The sequence below is a fragment of the Anomaloglossus baeobatrachus genome, chromosome 4 (assembly GCF_048569485.1).
Source record: "Anomaloglossus baeobatrachus isolate aAnoBae1 chromosome 4, aAnoBae1.hap1, whole genome shotgun sequence".
Taxonomy (NCBI): domain Eukaryota; kingdom Metazoa; phylum Chordata; class Amphibia; order Anura; family Aromobatidae; genus Anomaloglossus; species Anomaloglossus baeobatrachus.
The window spans coordinates 324819559-324837361 of record NC_134356.1 but is presented as its reverse complement, the minus strand read 5'-3'; the positions used below and the strand labels follow the sequence as shown (position 1 = coordinate 324837361).

The following is a 17803-nucleotide window of genomic DNA, read 5'->3' as shown; positions in this document are numbered from 1 at the left end:
TATTCAGCAGTTACGTGTGCATGAGCCCTTAGGCTATGTGCACATGCTGCATGTAAACTTGAAACCCTCACCTGAAAACTAGCACTTTGCGGCTGGTTTTCCTGAAACTTGGTGAGAGAGAAAATGTCTCAGTGTGAACGGTGTGTGTGCGGTTTCACAGCATTATTTCCTCACAACATTTACGTCAATAGGCTAAAAACACTGCTAAACCGGACCAATAATTGACATGCTGCATATTATTTCTGCATCAAAAACCGCATGGAAAAAAAAACGTAGTGTGTGCACAGCAAAACAAAAAACCCATTGACTTTGCTGGCGACAGGAGAGACATGCAGATTTTGATAAAACCATGTCAAAAACCACAGCGTGTGCACAGGGCCTTACAGTCACAGAACACACAATTGGAGACAGAGGACAGCCAACATTTTGAACTCACCAGCACTCTATTTTTTTATTACTCATGACATGACAATTTTAATGACAGCTGGCATATACCTGTAAATAACCACTTATCATAAATTATAGTGGTGCCGTCTACCTAAGTTCTGTTAAATCTGAGCTTAAAAGTGAGCAATTTTATTATTAACTTTCATTACAGTTTCACAATTCATTTTCATTTTTTTATTATTATTATCTTGTCTATTTCTATATGTAGCTGATCACTGTTATATCATAAATTGGTAAAGCTCCATTACATTGTCATACTTCTGACTTAAAGAAGAACTTCCATTAATATTTTTTCATTAAATATGTGTATATTTGTTTGTTGTTTAGTGTACTATATACTCACCTACCACTGCTTTCTCTGGGATCAAGCTCCATTCTGCTCCTCTTCTCAGTGATGTCACAGCATTTCTGACTAAGTGGTTCACTATATGCTCTATTTGTGAGCCGGGAATGTTTTTTGCAATTTAAGAGTCTTGTTCTGTCACTGTATAGACCTATATAGTACAGTGGTGACATCACTCTGGATCAGAACGGCGCTGAATCTTAGAAAAAGCAGCGGTAGGTGAGTATATTAATACACTCTCACTATACATGATACACATAAACATTTACTGAAAAAAATGTTAATGAAAGTGCTTCTTTAAATAGTGTCATATGCAATAACCTCCTGTTTTGCATTATTCCTTGGTCACTGAAATCTAGCAAATTTGTACTATTCAACTATTTTCTTATGTATCCTGATGACATCTAGACACTTTTACCCAAAATCAACATTATATCAATATGACGTGAAAGAAAATGATTCAGACCAGACCACCTTCTTCTATTGCTTCATTGTCCAGCTCTGATACCAGGATGCCCATTTTGGATGAGTTTGACAGTATATGGGTCAAAATAGCCAGTCTATATTTATAGAGCCCTATATACACTGTGTGTCTCACACGTTTATTTCTTAGGCGTTTCCAGTTAATCAATTATATTCTTGTACATATAACTTAAAAAAATAACAAAATCATTATCACTTACTCACTACTGCTACTACTCCTCCAGTACCACCTCTGACTTCCTTGGGGACATCATATCTACAGATTGTGAATGATGTAACAAATTACCAGGCTCAATGGTCTTGTGCTGTCCTCTTTGACAAGATAGGCTTCAGTGCTTACATTCTATAACCAGGATGTCACTGCTGCTGCCATGACAGCCTGATGGGGAGCAGCAGAGAGGTGGTGCTGGAGCAGAATTATGTAATGATTTTTTTTCTTTTTTCAAGCTAGTCAATCCTATATTCTATTTAAGTAGATAAACCAGAAAACATCTTTAATGCTGGCTATGTTAAAAATGTGTGACTGAGAACACACAGTGCATCGCAGCATAGGGCTGTATAGCCACAAAGTGGCTATTTTGAAACCTGTCCATTGTCAAAAGTGGTGGTGCTGGAGCAATAATGGCTATGGTATGATGATTTAGTTCTTTTCAAACTGTACCAAGATAGCAAGACACTCCAAGCCTCCATTCACATCATTTTTTCTTGGGCACTCATGACTCTTTTGCTGCTTCACTAGTTATCTATTAGACTACTTTGGTATATGGAGGAAGACTAAGAACTTATATGGGCAAATGTTTTAGAGCTCACCCTTGGTACTGCCTTTGTCAGGAGCTATTTTGACTCAATGCAGGGAAAATCGGAAGCTAGAATAAGGAGAGGAATGATCTGGCCTTCAACTTTGACATCTGAACCTGATGGAAAATTTCCTCTATACTGAAGTCCCACCTTGACATGTGCATATGCAGTAACGTGTGTTGAAGTGTGGTGAGAGCAAAGAAATTCTTTTACCTGGACTGGATTTTCACAGATGCACAAATATACTAGGAATGCGGGCGGCTATCTTGATGTGTTTATTTGACCTATAGAATTAGGCAATGGCAAGTTATTTGTGTGTGTGCGTGTGTGTGTGTGTGTGTGTGTGTGTGTGTGCGTGTGTGTGTGTGCATGTGTGTGTGTGTGTGTGTGCGTGTGTGTGCGTTTGCGTGTGTGTGTGCGTGTGCGCGTGTGTGTGTGAAAGAAAATTTATTTTTTTAAATGATTAAATATTAAAGGGAACCCTGTTAGATCCTCTATGCCCTCCAACCCAGCGGCATTCAGGGCTGTATGCCCAAATTCCTTCCCTAACCAGCCATGTATAACGCTATTCACTAATATGAATTTTAAAAAAAAGATTTCTAAACCCGATTTTTCCTATGCTAATTAGGGCCAGACTATTAGGGCCACTTTCCATGTTATCACACTCCTGTGAGCATGATAATATGATTTCCACGAGCTGGTATCACTGCCAGCTTCTGGAAACGTCGCGCATGCACATGGATCATTTTGGCTGCATCAGTGCACCTTTGAAGCCAGGTGTATGCTTCCTGGCTTTATTAGGCACACTGTCCATGAACGAAAGTTCATAACACATGTACATTGGAGTAACCCTCGACTCTGCTCTATCCTTTAAGCCACACATCCAAGCCCTCTTCAGCTCATGCCGATTACAACTCCAAATTATCTCCCGGATCTGTGCTTTCCTTAACCAAGAATCAGCAAAAACATTAGTGCATGCCCTCATCATCTCCCGCCTCGACTACTGCAACCTCCTGCTCTCTGGCCTCCCTTCCAACACTCTTGCACCCCTCCAATCTATCCTAACCATGACATACAAAGCCATGCACAACTTGTCTCCTCCCTACATCTGTGACCTAGTCTCCCGGTACCTACCTGCACGCAACCTCAGATCCTCACAAGATCTCCTTCTCTGCTCCTCTCTTATCTCCTCTTCCCACAATCGCGTACAATATTTCTCCCGTGCATACCCCATACTCTGGAACGCTCTACCTCAGCACATCAGACTCTCCTCTACCGTGGAAAGCTTCAAGAGGAACCTCAAGACCCACCTCTTCCAACAAGCCTACAACCTACAATAGCCCTCAGTCCAGTAGACCACTGCGCAACCAGCTCTGTCCTCACCTATTGTACCATCACCCATTCTCTGTAGACTGTGAGCCCTCGTGGGCAGAGTCCTCTCTCCTCCTATACCAATCTGTTTTGTACTGTTAATGATTGTTGTACGTATATCCTCTTTCACTTGTAAAGCGCCATGGAATAAATGGTGCTATAATAATAAATAATAATAATAAATAATAATAATAATACATGAGTGATCTTCTCAAATTCCCATCATGCATAGTGTGCCCAATGAATCCGGGAAGCATACATCCTGCTTCTGTGGTGCACTGACACAGCCGAAATGATCTGTATGCATGCGCAAGATTTCCATGAGCTGGCAGTGTGCTAACACAGAAAGAGGGCTGACTAGTCTTGGGGAACAATGCCCCTTTGACTAGTCAAGGTCCTAATTAGAATAGGGACAACACAGTTCGCATGTCCTTTTTTAAGCATTCATATTACTGAATACCATTATGCAGGGCAGGGAATTTGGGTATACAGGTATGGACGCTGCTGATGAGTCCCCTGTAAAAGTTACATTTCATTGATAAACCAACCGACCTGTCAACAAATTTATACAAATGGATATCTTTCAAAATAACACCACAAAACCTATATAAGAATGAACTCCATCACAATTTAATGTAAAAAATTACTTTCTTTATTACAGAAAATAATTTAAAAAATGTAAGCTGAGAAGAAGAGTACAGAAAAAAAGGGTTACCCTTTTGGGATTTTTTTCTGTACTCTTCTTCTCTGCTTACATTTTTAAATTATTTTATGTAATAAAGAAAGTAATTTTGACATTTAATTGTAATGGAATTCTTTCTTATGTAGGTTTTGTGGTACATTTCATTGAACCTATTTAATGATAAGATGCATTAGTAGCATATCCCAGATGGGCTGTCCCTTTGATAAGTTGTTTTGCATTTCGGTTGGTACTAACCACAGCATATCTGGAACACCCCATAATACCTGCTATTTGGGAAACCCAGTTATCCAGCCATTACAATCTAACGCTTAAAAAAAGTTGCTCAGATGCTTACACCTGCTGTTTCAATGCATCCAATGCAACACCTTAACTAATTGTTCACTTGCTGCCTAATATTTCCCACCCTTTGACAGTTCCCATTATCATGAGATAATCAATAATAATTAACTCCACTTGTCAGTGATTTCAATGTTATAGCTGTTTGCCTGTATAAGCACAAAAGTAATCCCACTCCTTTAATCCTGTGCAAAAATTGCAAGCAGTGAAGTTCGCCTAGTTGAAGGACCGTCCAAGAGGGAATATAGAAAACAGCTGTATAAATATATTTTGGGAAAAGATGGGGCAATTCACATGGGCATATTTTACCATTGTTAGTTTCTCTACAGGTGTTTGACCCTTTCACTTGCTGTAAATATTGGAATATATTGCTGATTTACACCTCATGTGGTAGCTTCAGAGGCATTTATCCCCTACCAGGACCCATTGTAAAACAAGCATGTGCATCGTGCAGGGTATACATATTTTGCAGTGTCCTCAATTTCCATTTTTACGGGTGTAAACAGCAAATGTATGGGTCAAATCCAATGTGCTATGAGCTAGGGACGCTTATATTTTTGTCACAAATAAAATACTAACAGGCTCTTGGAAGTGTAATATTTTCTACCACAATAACAATAAAAAAGCATCAAATTAAACTAAGTTCTATACTTTTGAGTGCTTAAAGGGGTTCCCTGGGAATAGAATAAAATGTGTACGTAAAAGAAATGTAAACGTAAATTCCTAAATACCTTTATTTAGCAAACCACAATCAATTTTTTAGGGAGCCAATCAATATAGAATTAAAATGGCAGCAGTTTTTTTACACTAATGAAATCTGACTTAAAATAGTAATAGGACTGGTGCCTGCGAGGATGTGCATCAGACAGCTCCACACAACCCTTTCATGTATAGGGAAATGTTATGTCTGTAGTCATTCTAATATACTGAAGATACCAGGCATGCAGAGGTAAGAAGAGGCTGCTCACACTGCTCTCCACCCTCTCTATTTTACCTAATACTATAGATACAAGCGGTGCTGAAGTAAGAAGAGGCTTCTCACACTGCTGTCCACCATGACTTCTGACATAACACTGGATATATTAGGAGTGGTGAAGTAAAAAGAGACTACTAACACTACTGTCCACCCTGTGTTTCTGAGTGCTGAGTAGCTGCTGTGAGCTGCAGATAGCTTGACAGTATGTGGTATGGGTTATCTCCAGCTCTCTGCAGCAGAGCTTCTTATTGCACATGCTCACAGACCCTTACTAACATTCTAAGGCCTCCGTCAAACTCACGTGCCTCCGGTACGTGTGTGCCTTTTTTTTCACGTACCGGAGACACGGGCCCACGTGTTCCTATGTTTTGTTATTGTTTTGGACACATGTAAGCATTCAGGAACGTAACGTGTGTTCGTTTTATACTTACGTGTGTCCGTTTTTTAAAACCGCTGACATGTCCGTGTTGCTCCGGCAGCACGGGTGTCACCTGGCCAGCACCCGTACCACACGGATGTAGTGTGGATTCGGGCCTGTGTGACACATGCCGGAGAAAGACATGTGTCAGTGTAAAAATAATAAAAACACATACTCACCTCCACCATACCTGCAGTCTCTGCCGCGGCTGTCCCCTGCATCCGTCCCCCAATGAATTTGAACAACGCTTCTCCTTCACTGGGGGCCGGAAGCAGCGTCAGCAGGTCGTGGCTTTGGCCGGACGCTGTCATTCAGCACCACAGACAGAGCCGGATGATGCAGGTAGGCATATAACATATAACACACGGAGAACACATACGTGCCACAAAAACGGCACACGGGGGACAAAACCACCCCTTTAACACGTACGTGACAAAAATGTTATGTTTTGTCACGTAAATGTGGCAGAGGCCTAAGACAGGTATCTTTCAGTTTAAAAAGATTGGGGCCATTTTAATTTGGCATTGACTACCTAAGGCCAAAGTAATTTAGGAATTTATTTATAATAACTTTTTTCTATTCCAAAGGAATACTTTTAACCCCAATTTATCAGTTTTGTTTTGTTTTTTCCTCCCTTTATTTCAAAAGCCATACCTTTTTTAATTTTCCATCACTATAGTCATGTGAGGATTTGTTCTTTGCAGGATAAGTTGTACTTTTGAATGACACTATTAATTTGATCATATAATGTAATGGTTATTTGGAAAAAATGTCAAGTGTGGTGAAATAGCAAAAAAAGTGAAATTCTGCAGTGGTTTGGGTTTTTTTTATTTAACGAGTTAATTTAGCCATAAAATTGACCTGGCAGTATGATTCTTTAGTTGAGTACAATTACATAGATACCAAACATGTATAGTTTTGTTTTATTTATTCAGTAAAAAAAAATCTGAAATTTAAAAACAAAAAAAAAATCTTAGGGGACTTGAACTTTCAATAGTCTGACCACTTGTGCTATATACAGCAATTCCACAGCATTGCTGTATATAGAAGAAATCACAGTCTCCTATGAACACCAAGCATGAGCTGGTTTTCATAGCAGTACTGTGATGGCAGACAAAGGGGTAATCAGTTGACCCCTGGCTGTAATGACAACTCATCGACATCCCGCGATCGTGTTGTGGGCCCATCAATGAGAGCTTAGAAGTGCACTCCCTTCTGCTGGAACAAATAAAATGTCAGATTGATAGCAGCATTTAACAGGTTAACAGCCACAAAAGGAGTGCCGCTTCATCCGTGGCCATTAAAAGCAGATGTCGGCATGTTCTGCTTCAAAGGCAGCGAGATGACATAATTCGTTGCTAAGGGGTTAATAATATTGAAAGTTATTTTCTGATTTCATAAAAAACTCTTAAGTATTTGTGTTAGGATTCCATTTTATCCAGTACATACTTTTCATTTGTGGGTCTATGTTTACATTTTTATTTAAAAACTAAAAATAAAAATTTATATTTTAGATGCTTAGATTTTTAGTGTACATTCTGTTGATCTGCCCACCAGCAGTAATAGAAAACAAAAACATCACAAACATAAATGCCTTAAATAAAATACACACATGTACACATATACATACACATATGTATATACACCTACATATACTCTATTATAATATATATATATATATATATTATTATATACTTTAATGTATGTGTACTTATACAAATACATATATATATATATATATATATGTATTTGTATAAGTACACATACATTAAAGTATATATTTATATGTAATTTTTTAATGTGCTTTTAATTATATTTTAGGTTGCAAAATATACCAGAATGTTTTTATTTTAGCTGTGTGTGTTTAAGATTTCTTTGTGACATCCAAATTAAAGAGATCTTAACTGTATCTATGCAGATAATAAATATTTATATATTCCACCGTGTTAACAATCGGGGTTTCGTGTCTAACAAAACTGTGGCAGGATAAGCTACTGAATAATACAGAAAATCAGCATCTTTATCTAGAGCAAAGTGTCAAAACACTGACTTAGATGTACATGTCTATTACATACATATACATAAAATACATTTGTGAATACAAAAACCTATCTTGCAACCCTCCCCTTAGAATACAGACAAATCCACCCAGGAAGTCAACTAGCAGAATAAATATTGTTAGCATGACAGCTCATGAAATAGAGCTTGAAAAAAATGGAATTGTTTAAAGATGTAATCACTTTGATTTTAACACATAGCCACCCAAAAGTGGCAGTAAGAAATAGTCACCATGAGGATTATTTTATATTACGTTTACAATTATAATGACACATGTATTATAAAAGTAGACATAACATAAGCGACTGTTACCACATGCATGCTTTCAATACCAACTTTGTTTTTATAGATAATTAAGTGGTAGTCATGAGTTGCACTTATTATCAGTGGATCAAAGGTTTGATAAATGTAATGTAAGGCTGGGGCCACACGGGGACTAATGCGATCCTCGCATGAATCTCGGCTCACGCTGGCAGCACAGCGGGAGCCGAGTGTCATGCGAGTGTCACTGTGACAGAGGTCCGATCATGCGAGGGGGAGGGGCCGGCACTGAGGAGGGGTGGGCCAGTGCTGAGGAGGGGTAGGCCAGCACAGAGGAGGAGAGGGAGGGATTTATCTCTCTCTCTCCTCCGTAGCCGGCTAAAGTCATTCTCGCACTGCACTTGCGGTACACCAATCTTTCTCTCACCCCATAGACTTGAATGGGTGTGAGAGAAAGAGTCTCAGATTACAATTGCAGCATGCTGCGATTGTTTTCTCGGTCCTATTGGGGCTGAGAAAATAATCGCTCATGGGTGCTGGGACATAGGCTAATATTGATCCGAGTGGAATGCGATGTTTTATCGCATTCCACTTGCTCTGATTTTCATGCCGTGTGGCTTATGCCTTATGCAATGTGCAGTAATTGTTATCTTTTATAACTGTAATCTTTCAGTATATGATGAGACTTCAAGCCCCTCAGCAACTCCTGCAAGGCACTTCCTCAGTGCTTTCCTCAGTTTTGACACCATTTTGCTGCGGTCCCAGATTTCTGCACCAAATTGATATTTACTGGCAGAAAACTTCATGGAAATGGTGTTTTTGTGTGATTTTCTGTTATGAGATGTAGATTTAGTGCTGAAATTTATACACCAAATTCCTGCACCAAATCTGCATCTCCTGGCAAAATAACTGCATCAATACTGCATCATGTTTAGATGTGTGTTTTTTTGCCAGAAGATGCAGATTTGGTGCAGTAATGTGGTGTATACATTTCAGCACCAAATCTGCATCTCTTGGGAAAAAATACAGTTTTCTGCCAGGAAATGACTCACCATTTGAAAGTGGCTTGAAAGTGAGAGTGCTGCTGGATTGTCAGACCGGCAGCACTTTCACTTTCTAGTTGCAGCATCTACTGCACTGTCGGATTGCGTGTAACAGCTGTGTCCCTCACTCCAAGGTCATACCGTGGGAAGCTGGGTATGACCTCCGGTGAACTGAGTGACATCACTGCTTCCCCTCTGCTATCAGGGATTCCTGGAGCCCGTAGAGAGCAGATGTATTTTTGTTCTCTGCAGGCTCCAGATGTAGCAGTGCCGGGATCGTCCTGGGACCCTGTATCGATTACATCGGATCTTCAAGAGTGTTTTGGGGGTTAATAAAGAAGTGAAATAGGGTGTGTGTATTTTATTTCAAATAACTTTTTTTTGTTCTTTATGTTTTATTTCTTTTCATTACAGGATTAGTAATAGGGGGGTCTAACAGATGCCCAAAATTACTAATCTAGAGCTAGATGCCAGCTGACAAATCAGAGCTGTCATTAACCTCTTATATTACCTCGATTAACACTGAACCAGGGCAATTAGGATGAGCCAGGTAAAGCGCCAAGATTGCCACATCTAATGCGATTGCCAATTCTGGGCAGCTTTGGGCTGGTGTTTTTAGGCTGGGGCCAATATCCATGGCATCTCCCATCCTGATAATATGAGCCCCCACCTTTCTGCTTTACTATGGCTGGACATCAAACTGGCGGGACCCTAAACCTTTCTTTGCCCTCTATTTTGATATCCAGCCACAGCAAAGCTCAAAGGTGGGGGTTGCAGCCTACAACTGTTGTTTTACCTGTGCTGGCTATTAAAATATGGTGGGAGCCTATGTCAATTTTTAAAAATTATTTATTTTTACAATATTATACAGCAAACTGACTGCAACCAATCACAGATGCAGACACAGGTTGGGGGCATGTATAGCAGTCTGCAACCAATCACAGACACTAGCACAGAGAGTGGACTGGGGAAGCAGTGAATATTGATGAACTTTAATTAGGGGGCTTGGAAGAGAGTCTGACTGCATTGTTATCCTCCGGGAAATACTGGGCAACACAGCATGCAAAACTATCCTGCTCTTACTACCATTTAAGTTCCATTTGTAGCCCACGTCATTTTTTAAAAACGGTGATTTCCCTGGTCAATCAAGTATTGGTATTGCTGGGATGGCTCTGGAAGGGCCCACAGCTTAATAACTAGCTGATTGGCTGCTCTGCTTCTATTCAACAAGCTTTATTTGGGTTCAACTGGGGTTCGAGTTGAACTTTTCCTGCAAAAAGCTAATTTGTCTTGTTAATCATTTAAATTATCTCCTAAAATGGACCACAATTAAGAAGGTAGAGGACCGCTATGCACACCTTGCACAGGTACATTTTAAGAAAAAAAAGATAACCTAGTGTTTAAATGTAATGTCTTGCCAAACAACTAGGTTTTGACAGAAAGCCAGCCTTTGTCCTGCACAGAGGCACAATAAATGAAATACAGAACAAAATTGTATATGTGTAGTGAAAGCGTGGGTTTATCCAGGAGAATTACATTATGAAAAAATATGAAATAGAGTAAGTATATTGGGTTTTTGAAAGAAAGAGCCTTTGTTCTTGGAATAAAAAAATGTAGAAAAGCTGTATATTTTTTTGCAAAATTCTTTTTTTTTTTCCTTAACATTCAGCAATAGGGACGATTAATTCTAAACAGATTTAGATTGTTTTTGCATGGTCTGCGTATATTAAGTCCAGAGGTGTAAGATGTAGGTTAGCAGTCAATAACGATATATAATACATTCTTAAATAACCCCATAAGACAATATATGATCTTGCAATAAGCATTCCATAGATAGAGAGGAAGCAGAATATAAAACAAAGGCTCTTTTAAGAATATGCATGATGATAATGTACATAGTCACACTTCTATAATCCCAGGCACATGCCTTTTTCCTGTATGACTGGGTTTTAAATCAAACAATGTTAACTTTTTAAAATATTATTTCGATCTGACAGCTGTTAGGGATCACAAGGTAAATGGATTCAGACAATTCTGACCTAGCCTCAGGCGAAAAAAAAGAAAACATCAGAAAACTCTCTAAAATGAAAAGTTTGTCAGATTTACTACTAGATTTAGAAAAATAAAGAATATAGCCATAACATGGATATCCAGGAAATGTTGTTCCCATGATGTCAGATGCAAAGGTATTTACCCAAATCCCGGGATTGAAGTCCTACATTATGCAGTATAAAATTACACCTCATAAATATCTGGCTACAATATGAAAACATTTCACAAAGTTTAGATTTCCAATAATTGCAACATATAGCATTATGTGAAAATCTGAAATAAATGCAGAGTAAGGCTGAAGTTTTTGTGTAACAATTTTTAAAGTGGCAATAACTGCAGACACATGGCACTCTATGAAGACTAGCAAAGCTCTCTCGTGTAACTACAAACACTTGTTACTGCCTATATATTCCCAACAATAACATGGTATGTTACTATTTAAGAGAAGCATATTACTCTAATGACTAGTTGGTATTATGTATGCTTGTAAATGTAGATGCTGTGTTGGGAAAGCTAAAAAATAAGCAGGTTTATATGAAGTATCATGACTGCATATGCGTATGGTTCTAGATATTGGGATATAACATTAGCCTGCTTATGGAACATACATCCCATGAACAGGTGCACACAACATGTATACCCAGGCAGCCTTACAGCTAACATGCGTGCCAACTATGATGAGACAGAGATTTATTTACCACTAAAAACTCATTCATGGGGTCCAGATAAAACTTACTTAAGGCCTACTCTATAGGATTATTAACTCCTACTTATGAACTTATTTTTATTCTTTGTATTATATATATATATATATATATATACACATAATGAGCAAAAAATATAAACGCAACACCTGTTTTTTCTCCCATTTTTCATGAGCTGCAGTCAAATATCTAAGATGTTTTTTTACGTACACAAAAGGTTTTTCCTCTCAAATATTTTTCAAAAATTTGTCTAAATTTGTGTTAGTGAGAACTTCTCCTTCACCGAGATAATCTAGCCACCTCTCAGGTGTGGCATATCTAAATGCTGATGAGACAGCATGATTATTGCAGAGGTGTGCCTAAGGGTATGTGCGCACGTTGCTTTTTACCTGCTTTTTACCTGCTTTTTTGCTGCTTTTTCTTCTGCGCTGTTTAATGCCAAAATGGATGTGTTCTTCTATTCAAGCAAAGTCTATGGGAATTTGGGTTTCTTGTTCACACTATGTTGTTCAAAATGCTGCCTTTTTGTGGCAGAACTTTGGTCAAAAACTCAGCTTTTCAAAGAAGCAACATGTCAATTGTTTTTGCCATTTTGGTTTTGCACTGCAAAGCTGAGTTTTTGACCAAAGTTCTGCCACAAAAAGGCAGCATTTTGAACAACATAGTGTGAACAAGAAACCCAAATTCCCATAGACTTTGCTTGAATAGAAGAACACATCCATTTTGGCATTAAACAGCGCAGAAGAAAAAGCAGCAAAAAAGCAGGTAAAAAGCAGGTAAAAAGCAACGTGCGCACATACCCTTAGGTTGGCCACAATAAAATATTACTCTAAAATGGGCAGTTTTACAGTATTAAGAGCATCTGGGGAAGGGTCAGAAAATGCAACACTTTAGTTTTTGCTTTAATTTTTTATGAGACACACTGAAATAGCTAAGACTTTTTTTATGTACGTAAAGACCTTCTTCTGTCAAATATTGTTCACAAATGTGTCTAAATCTGTATTAGTAAGCACTTCTCCACCAAGATAATCTGCCCCTCATGCAGGTGTGGCATATCAGAATGCTGATTAGACAGCATGCTTGTTGCACAGGTGTGCCTTAAGGCCCCGTCACATGCAGCGATATCGCTAGCGATGGCACCCGTCCCTGTCGTTTGTGCGTCACTGGCGATTTACTGCCCATGGCGCACAATATCGTTTGGAGCCGTCACACGTACTTACCTGCCTAGTGACATCGCTGTTGCCGGCAAACTGCCTCCTTTCTAAGGGGGCAGTTTGTGCGGCGTCACTAAGCAGCCGCCCAATAGAAGCAGAGGGGCGGAGATGAGTGGCCGTAACATGCCGCCCACCTCCTTCCTTCCTCATTGCTGGCGGCTGCAGGTAAGCTGCAGTTCGTCATTTCCGAGGTGTCACACGTAGCAATGTGTGCTGCCTCGGGAATGATGAACAATCTGCGTCCTCAACAATCAACGATTTTATTAAAATGAACGACGTGTCAACGATCAACAATAAGGTGAGTATTTTTGATTGTTAATGGCCATTCCTTGGTGTCACATGCAACGAGTGTCGCTAACGATGCCGGATGTGCGTCACGGAATCCGTGACCTGGCGATATTTCGTTAGATACGTTGTTGCGTGTAATGGGGCCTTTAAGCTGGCCACAATAAAAGATTACTCTAAAATGTGTAATTTTATAGCATTAAAAAGGTCTGGTGGATTAGAAAACTAGTCAGTATTTGGTGTGATTACCAGTCTGCTATCTTCTAAGTACAGTGAAAACCGGAATTCATCTGTAAAGAGAACACCTCTCAATGTTCCAAATGCCATTGAATGTGAGCATTTGCCCACTCGACTTGGTTGCGACAAAATACTGTTATTCAAGTGGAGACTCTGATGAGGACGGTGAACATACAGATGAGCTTTGTGATATGGTTTCTGACAGTATATGCAGAAATAATTATTTGGTTATGCAAACATATTGCTGCGGAAGCTGTCTGGGTGGATGCTCTCAGATGAAGATGCTAGATGTGGAGGTCCTGGGCTGGTGTGGTTACATGTGGTCTGTGGGAGGAAGACCGGTTGGATGTGCTGCCAAATTCTCTGAAATGCCAGCTTATCAGACAGCTTATGGTAAAGAAATAAACATTCAATTCATCGGAAACAGCTCTGGTCTACATTCCTGCAGTCAATATGCTATTTGCCCGCTCTATCAATACTACTGACATCTGTGGCATTGTGCTATGATAAAATTGACCATTTTAGAGGGGTCTTTTATTTTGGCCAGCCTAAGGCACACTTGTGCAATGAACATACTGGCTATTCAGCATCTTGATATGCTACACCTGTGAGGTGGATGAATTATTTCGGTAAAAGAGAAGGACTCACTAACACAGATTTAGACACATTTGTGAACAATATTTGAGAGAAAAAGGCATTTTGCAAACATAGAAATAGACATTTTTTTAGTTCAGCTTATGAAAAGTGGTATCAAAAACAAGTGTTGCATTTATATTTTTAGTGCAGCCATATTCCATTTGGATCCTTAAAATAAAAGGTTTTAAAAAAAATTAAAGGCAACAAAGAAGATGTTTGTCTTCATAGCAGTTTAATAGGCAACATCTAATTTGGTGGACAATATTTACCCTACAGGCACATTATTCATTGATTATCACAGTCAAGTCAAACATATCCTTAATCATCATATAAACGTTCGGTACCTGTTCCTTTTTTCCAATCCTTGAAAATCCCTCAAACTTTATGCTTTAAATCTCATGACATCTGACCTCAGATACCTAGTGTTCCAAATGTCTTGTTCTTTTGTATGTTTCATCTTGCTGAGTGGCCATCATTGCATCTAGAGTGCTGAATAACCTGCTTGCTGATTTGCCTGGCTTCTTTTTATTATATTGTGAGCCATATATCATTCATGACTGGTGTTGAGCGAGTAGTTAAATATTCGTACTTGCTATGCTGTTAGCGAGTACTGTCCACTACTCGCATATTCGCTACGAGCAGCGGGCACAATGTAAGTCAATGTAAAATACTCGCTAAGTAGTGAGTAACCTGAAAACCATACTATCCGCTACTCGACGAAAAGTATGGCTTTCGGGTTACTCGGTACATCGTGAGTATTTCCCATTGACTTACATTATGCCCGCTAATCGTAGCAAGTACCAATAGTTAACTACTTGCTCAACACTTTCATGACATTCAATAGGAATGATACGACTGTAGGTGAGTGACCCAAATAGGTGGTCCTAAACATACAGCACATCCCAGGAAAACAGTACAGTAGATAACGTCAAGAATTGGCAGAATGAAAGAAACAAACATTAGACACAAAACAATGGTTGATGATTACATTCTACATTGGACACCACCATGTTAATACCCCATTAATAACAATGCTACAATGTCTCCCAGAATAGCATCCTATTGCAATGGCTGCATTATATTTATAATATATTTACAGCACAACATAATGTTTTGCAACATTCAATTGTGATCCCTTAATTGTAAAATTCAAACAAAATCGGGTATTCTCTGCACATGCCAAATATTTTTTTGCAAAGTCTTGTTTCATTTGCCACTATTATTAATTCCCTCCTACCCCATAATCACATTAAAGCATAATAGGCTCACCGTTGTAGGCACTGGAACAATCTCAAAGTGGAATGACAGGGGACTGGAATGATCCTTTTGTCAAGAGGAGTGACAAGGAACTTGAATGATCTGAAAGTGCAACAACAGGGGACTGGAACAATGTAAAAGGAAAAGATACAGCAATAGCTATGACCCAAACTAAGAAAAGTAAGAAACAGTGAAAGGCAAAGACAGAAGAGAAAACTGGATGAATCTAACACACAAGGCATGGAATTCTGAGGATTGTATCCTAAACATTAAAAACACAGCGTCAATGAAATTCAGAAAGTAACAGTGGAGATGTGTAATGGATGACTTCCATATTGGTGTTCTTATGGAAATGCCTAAATGTCTAAATAACAGTAATACAATAATTAAGATATGGGTACATTCACATGTGGCAGATATTTTTGCAAATATTTTCGTGTAAGGAACCATTGCCTTTAATCTGAATCAGTTTTGTAACTATCCTATGCTCATACTGAAGAAACAACCCTTCCAGGACAAATTTCTCCCACGAAAATGTCTGCTAAACATGTGCCACATGGTAATACAGCAAGAAAGACTATCCAAATGAATATACAGTAAATGCTTTCTCTGGAGAAATATCATTACAACAATCCGAGACATGGGTTCAGCCCTATTTAGAAAGAAATGCTATAGAAACTGAATATTTGGATACATAAAATTAGTATTTGTGGATTATACAGGTGGCTTGAAAATAATAACTCAAAGTATAAAACTGTGATGTTACAGTTTTTAAGCTTCTATTTACGATATTCACTATATTCTCCTTTGAATGCTGTTTGTGAAAAACGGACAGCACTAAGTCAATGGAGCAGTGCTGATAAGCTTTTTTTTGAGTGACTGGAAAAAAAAATCACAGCATGCACTAATTTCTTCAGTATGTCACATGAGACTCTCCCATTCAAGTCTTTGGGTCTGCAAATAGGATCGGATGCCATACGGAGCAAAAGCATAACCGTTTTTTACGGACACATTTCAGTTCACTAATATACTGTACGGCCTTGTAAATTTTTAATTTCTGCTGCTGTAGAAAAACATTGCATATGAACTGCACATGGGTGTCAAGTCAGAAAAAATTGTTTAAATTTTCTGGATGAAATGCGATTATTTTTTATAAGGTTCTGTAAACTTAGGGTACTCTCACACCGGCTTATAAAAGATTGTTCCCATTCTTATCTATGAAAGTGAGACGAGTGATATCAGTTTGGTATTCCATATATCATGTGAGTGCTATGCGAGTGTGTGATTCTTTCTCTCACCTAGCATCAGTATGACGTGTTTTCTTTCATTATTCTACAGTCATTTACAGGCCTATTTACAGTGTTCTATGCTACAGAATGGTAACGTATCTGTAAAAAAACGGATGTCACAGACATGCCCTTGGCGTCTATTGACTTGCATTGACGAGTCGTGTCCAATAGAAGAGTGCATTCAATGGTTTTTTTATCAGTCTGATTTGAGCTGAGGAATAACTCGCAGATCTGCTCTTCATCACTAAATAAATTGGGCCGAGTACAATGCGATTTTTTCTCACATTGCACTCATCCGTTTTACACACCAATCTCAGAGTACCCTTACAGATCAGATTGCTATAGTAAAAAATCCTGTATGTTGGCAGACTGCATCATGCTGCCAGGCATAGCAGGCTCAAATCATTTTATTGTTTGACGTCTGACAGGTACAGAATTCTACCTTCAAAATAATATAGTATCCTAAGTGGACTTTTTTTCTCCAGTATGTAACGGTTCAAGCTGATGCCTTAGAAATGCATTATTATTATTTATGGGCTGCCACATTGCTGTCAGATCTTCCCAACCATCAAGACTTTAACTGATCTGTTAATTTGGATTCCACGATAGGTTAGAGGTTTAGTACCACAGAAAGTCTTAGTAGGAAAAGTCAGAAACATAGGGAATGTACATGTCTCATCAAATGTTTGTTTGACTTTATAGTTCTCTACCAACTCTAATAGTAATGTTGATAGTCTTGTACTACTAAGTTAATGACATATTCATAGCAGTGAGCAGTCGCTACTTATATAAGGGGTAAATTAGTTACATTCCAAGGGTAAATGTGAACATTTATCTAATATACATATACAGTATGTAAGGTTTTTGTATCAATGTAACATGGAAAAATACC

At 38.7% G+C, this 17803-nt stretch overlaps 1 protein-coding gene across 13 annotated transcripts in view; it reads right to left on the bottom strand.

The window, feature by feature from the left end:
- FOXP2 (forkhead box P2) overlaps nt 1–17803 on the bottom strand; it is a 328235-nt gene that overhangs the window by 8269 nt on the left and 302163 nt on the right. For 10 of the 13 annotated variants that reach the window (XM_075345016.1, XM_075345023.1, XM_075345025.1 and 7 more), the window contains one exon: nt 15635–15724. The exons of the other annotated variants lie outside the window; for them this stretch is intronic. In XM_075345016.1, the coding sequence (XP_075201131.1) occupies nt 15635–15724 (90 nt within the window). The remainder of the gene's footprint in view (nt 1–15634; nt 15725–17803) is intronic. 13 annotated transcript variants of the gene reach the window in all.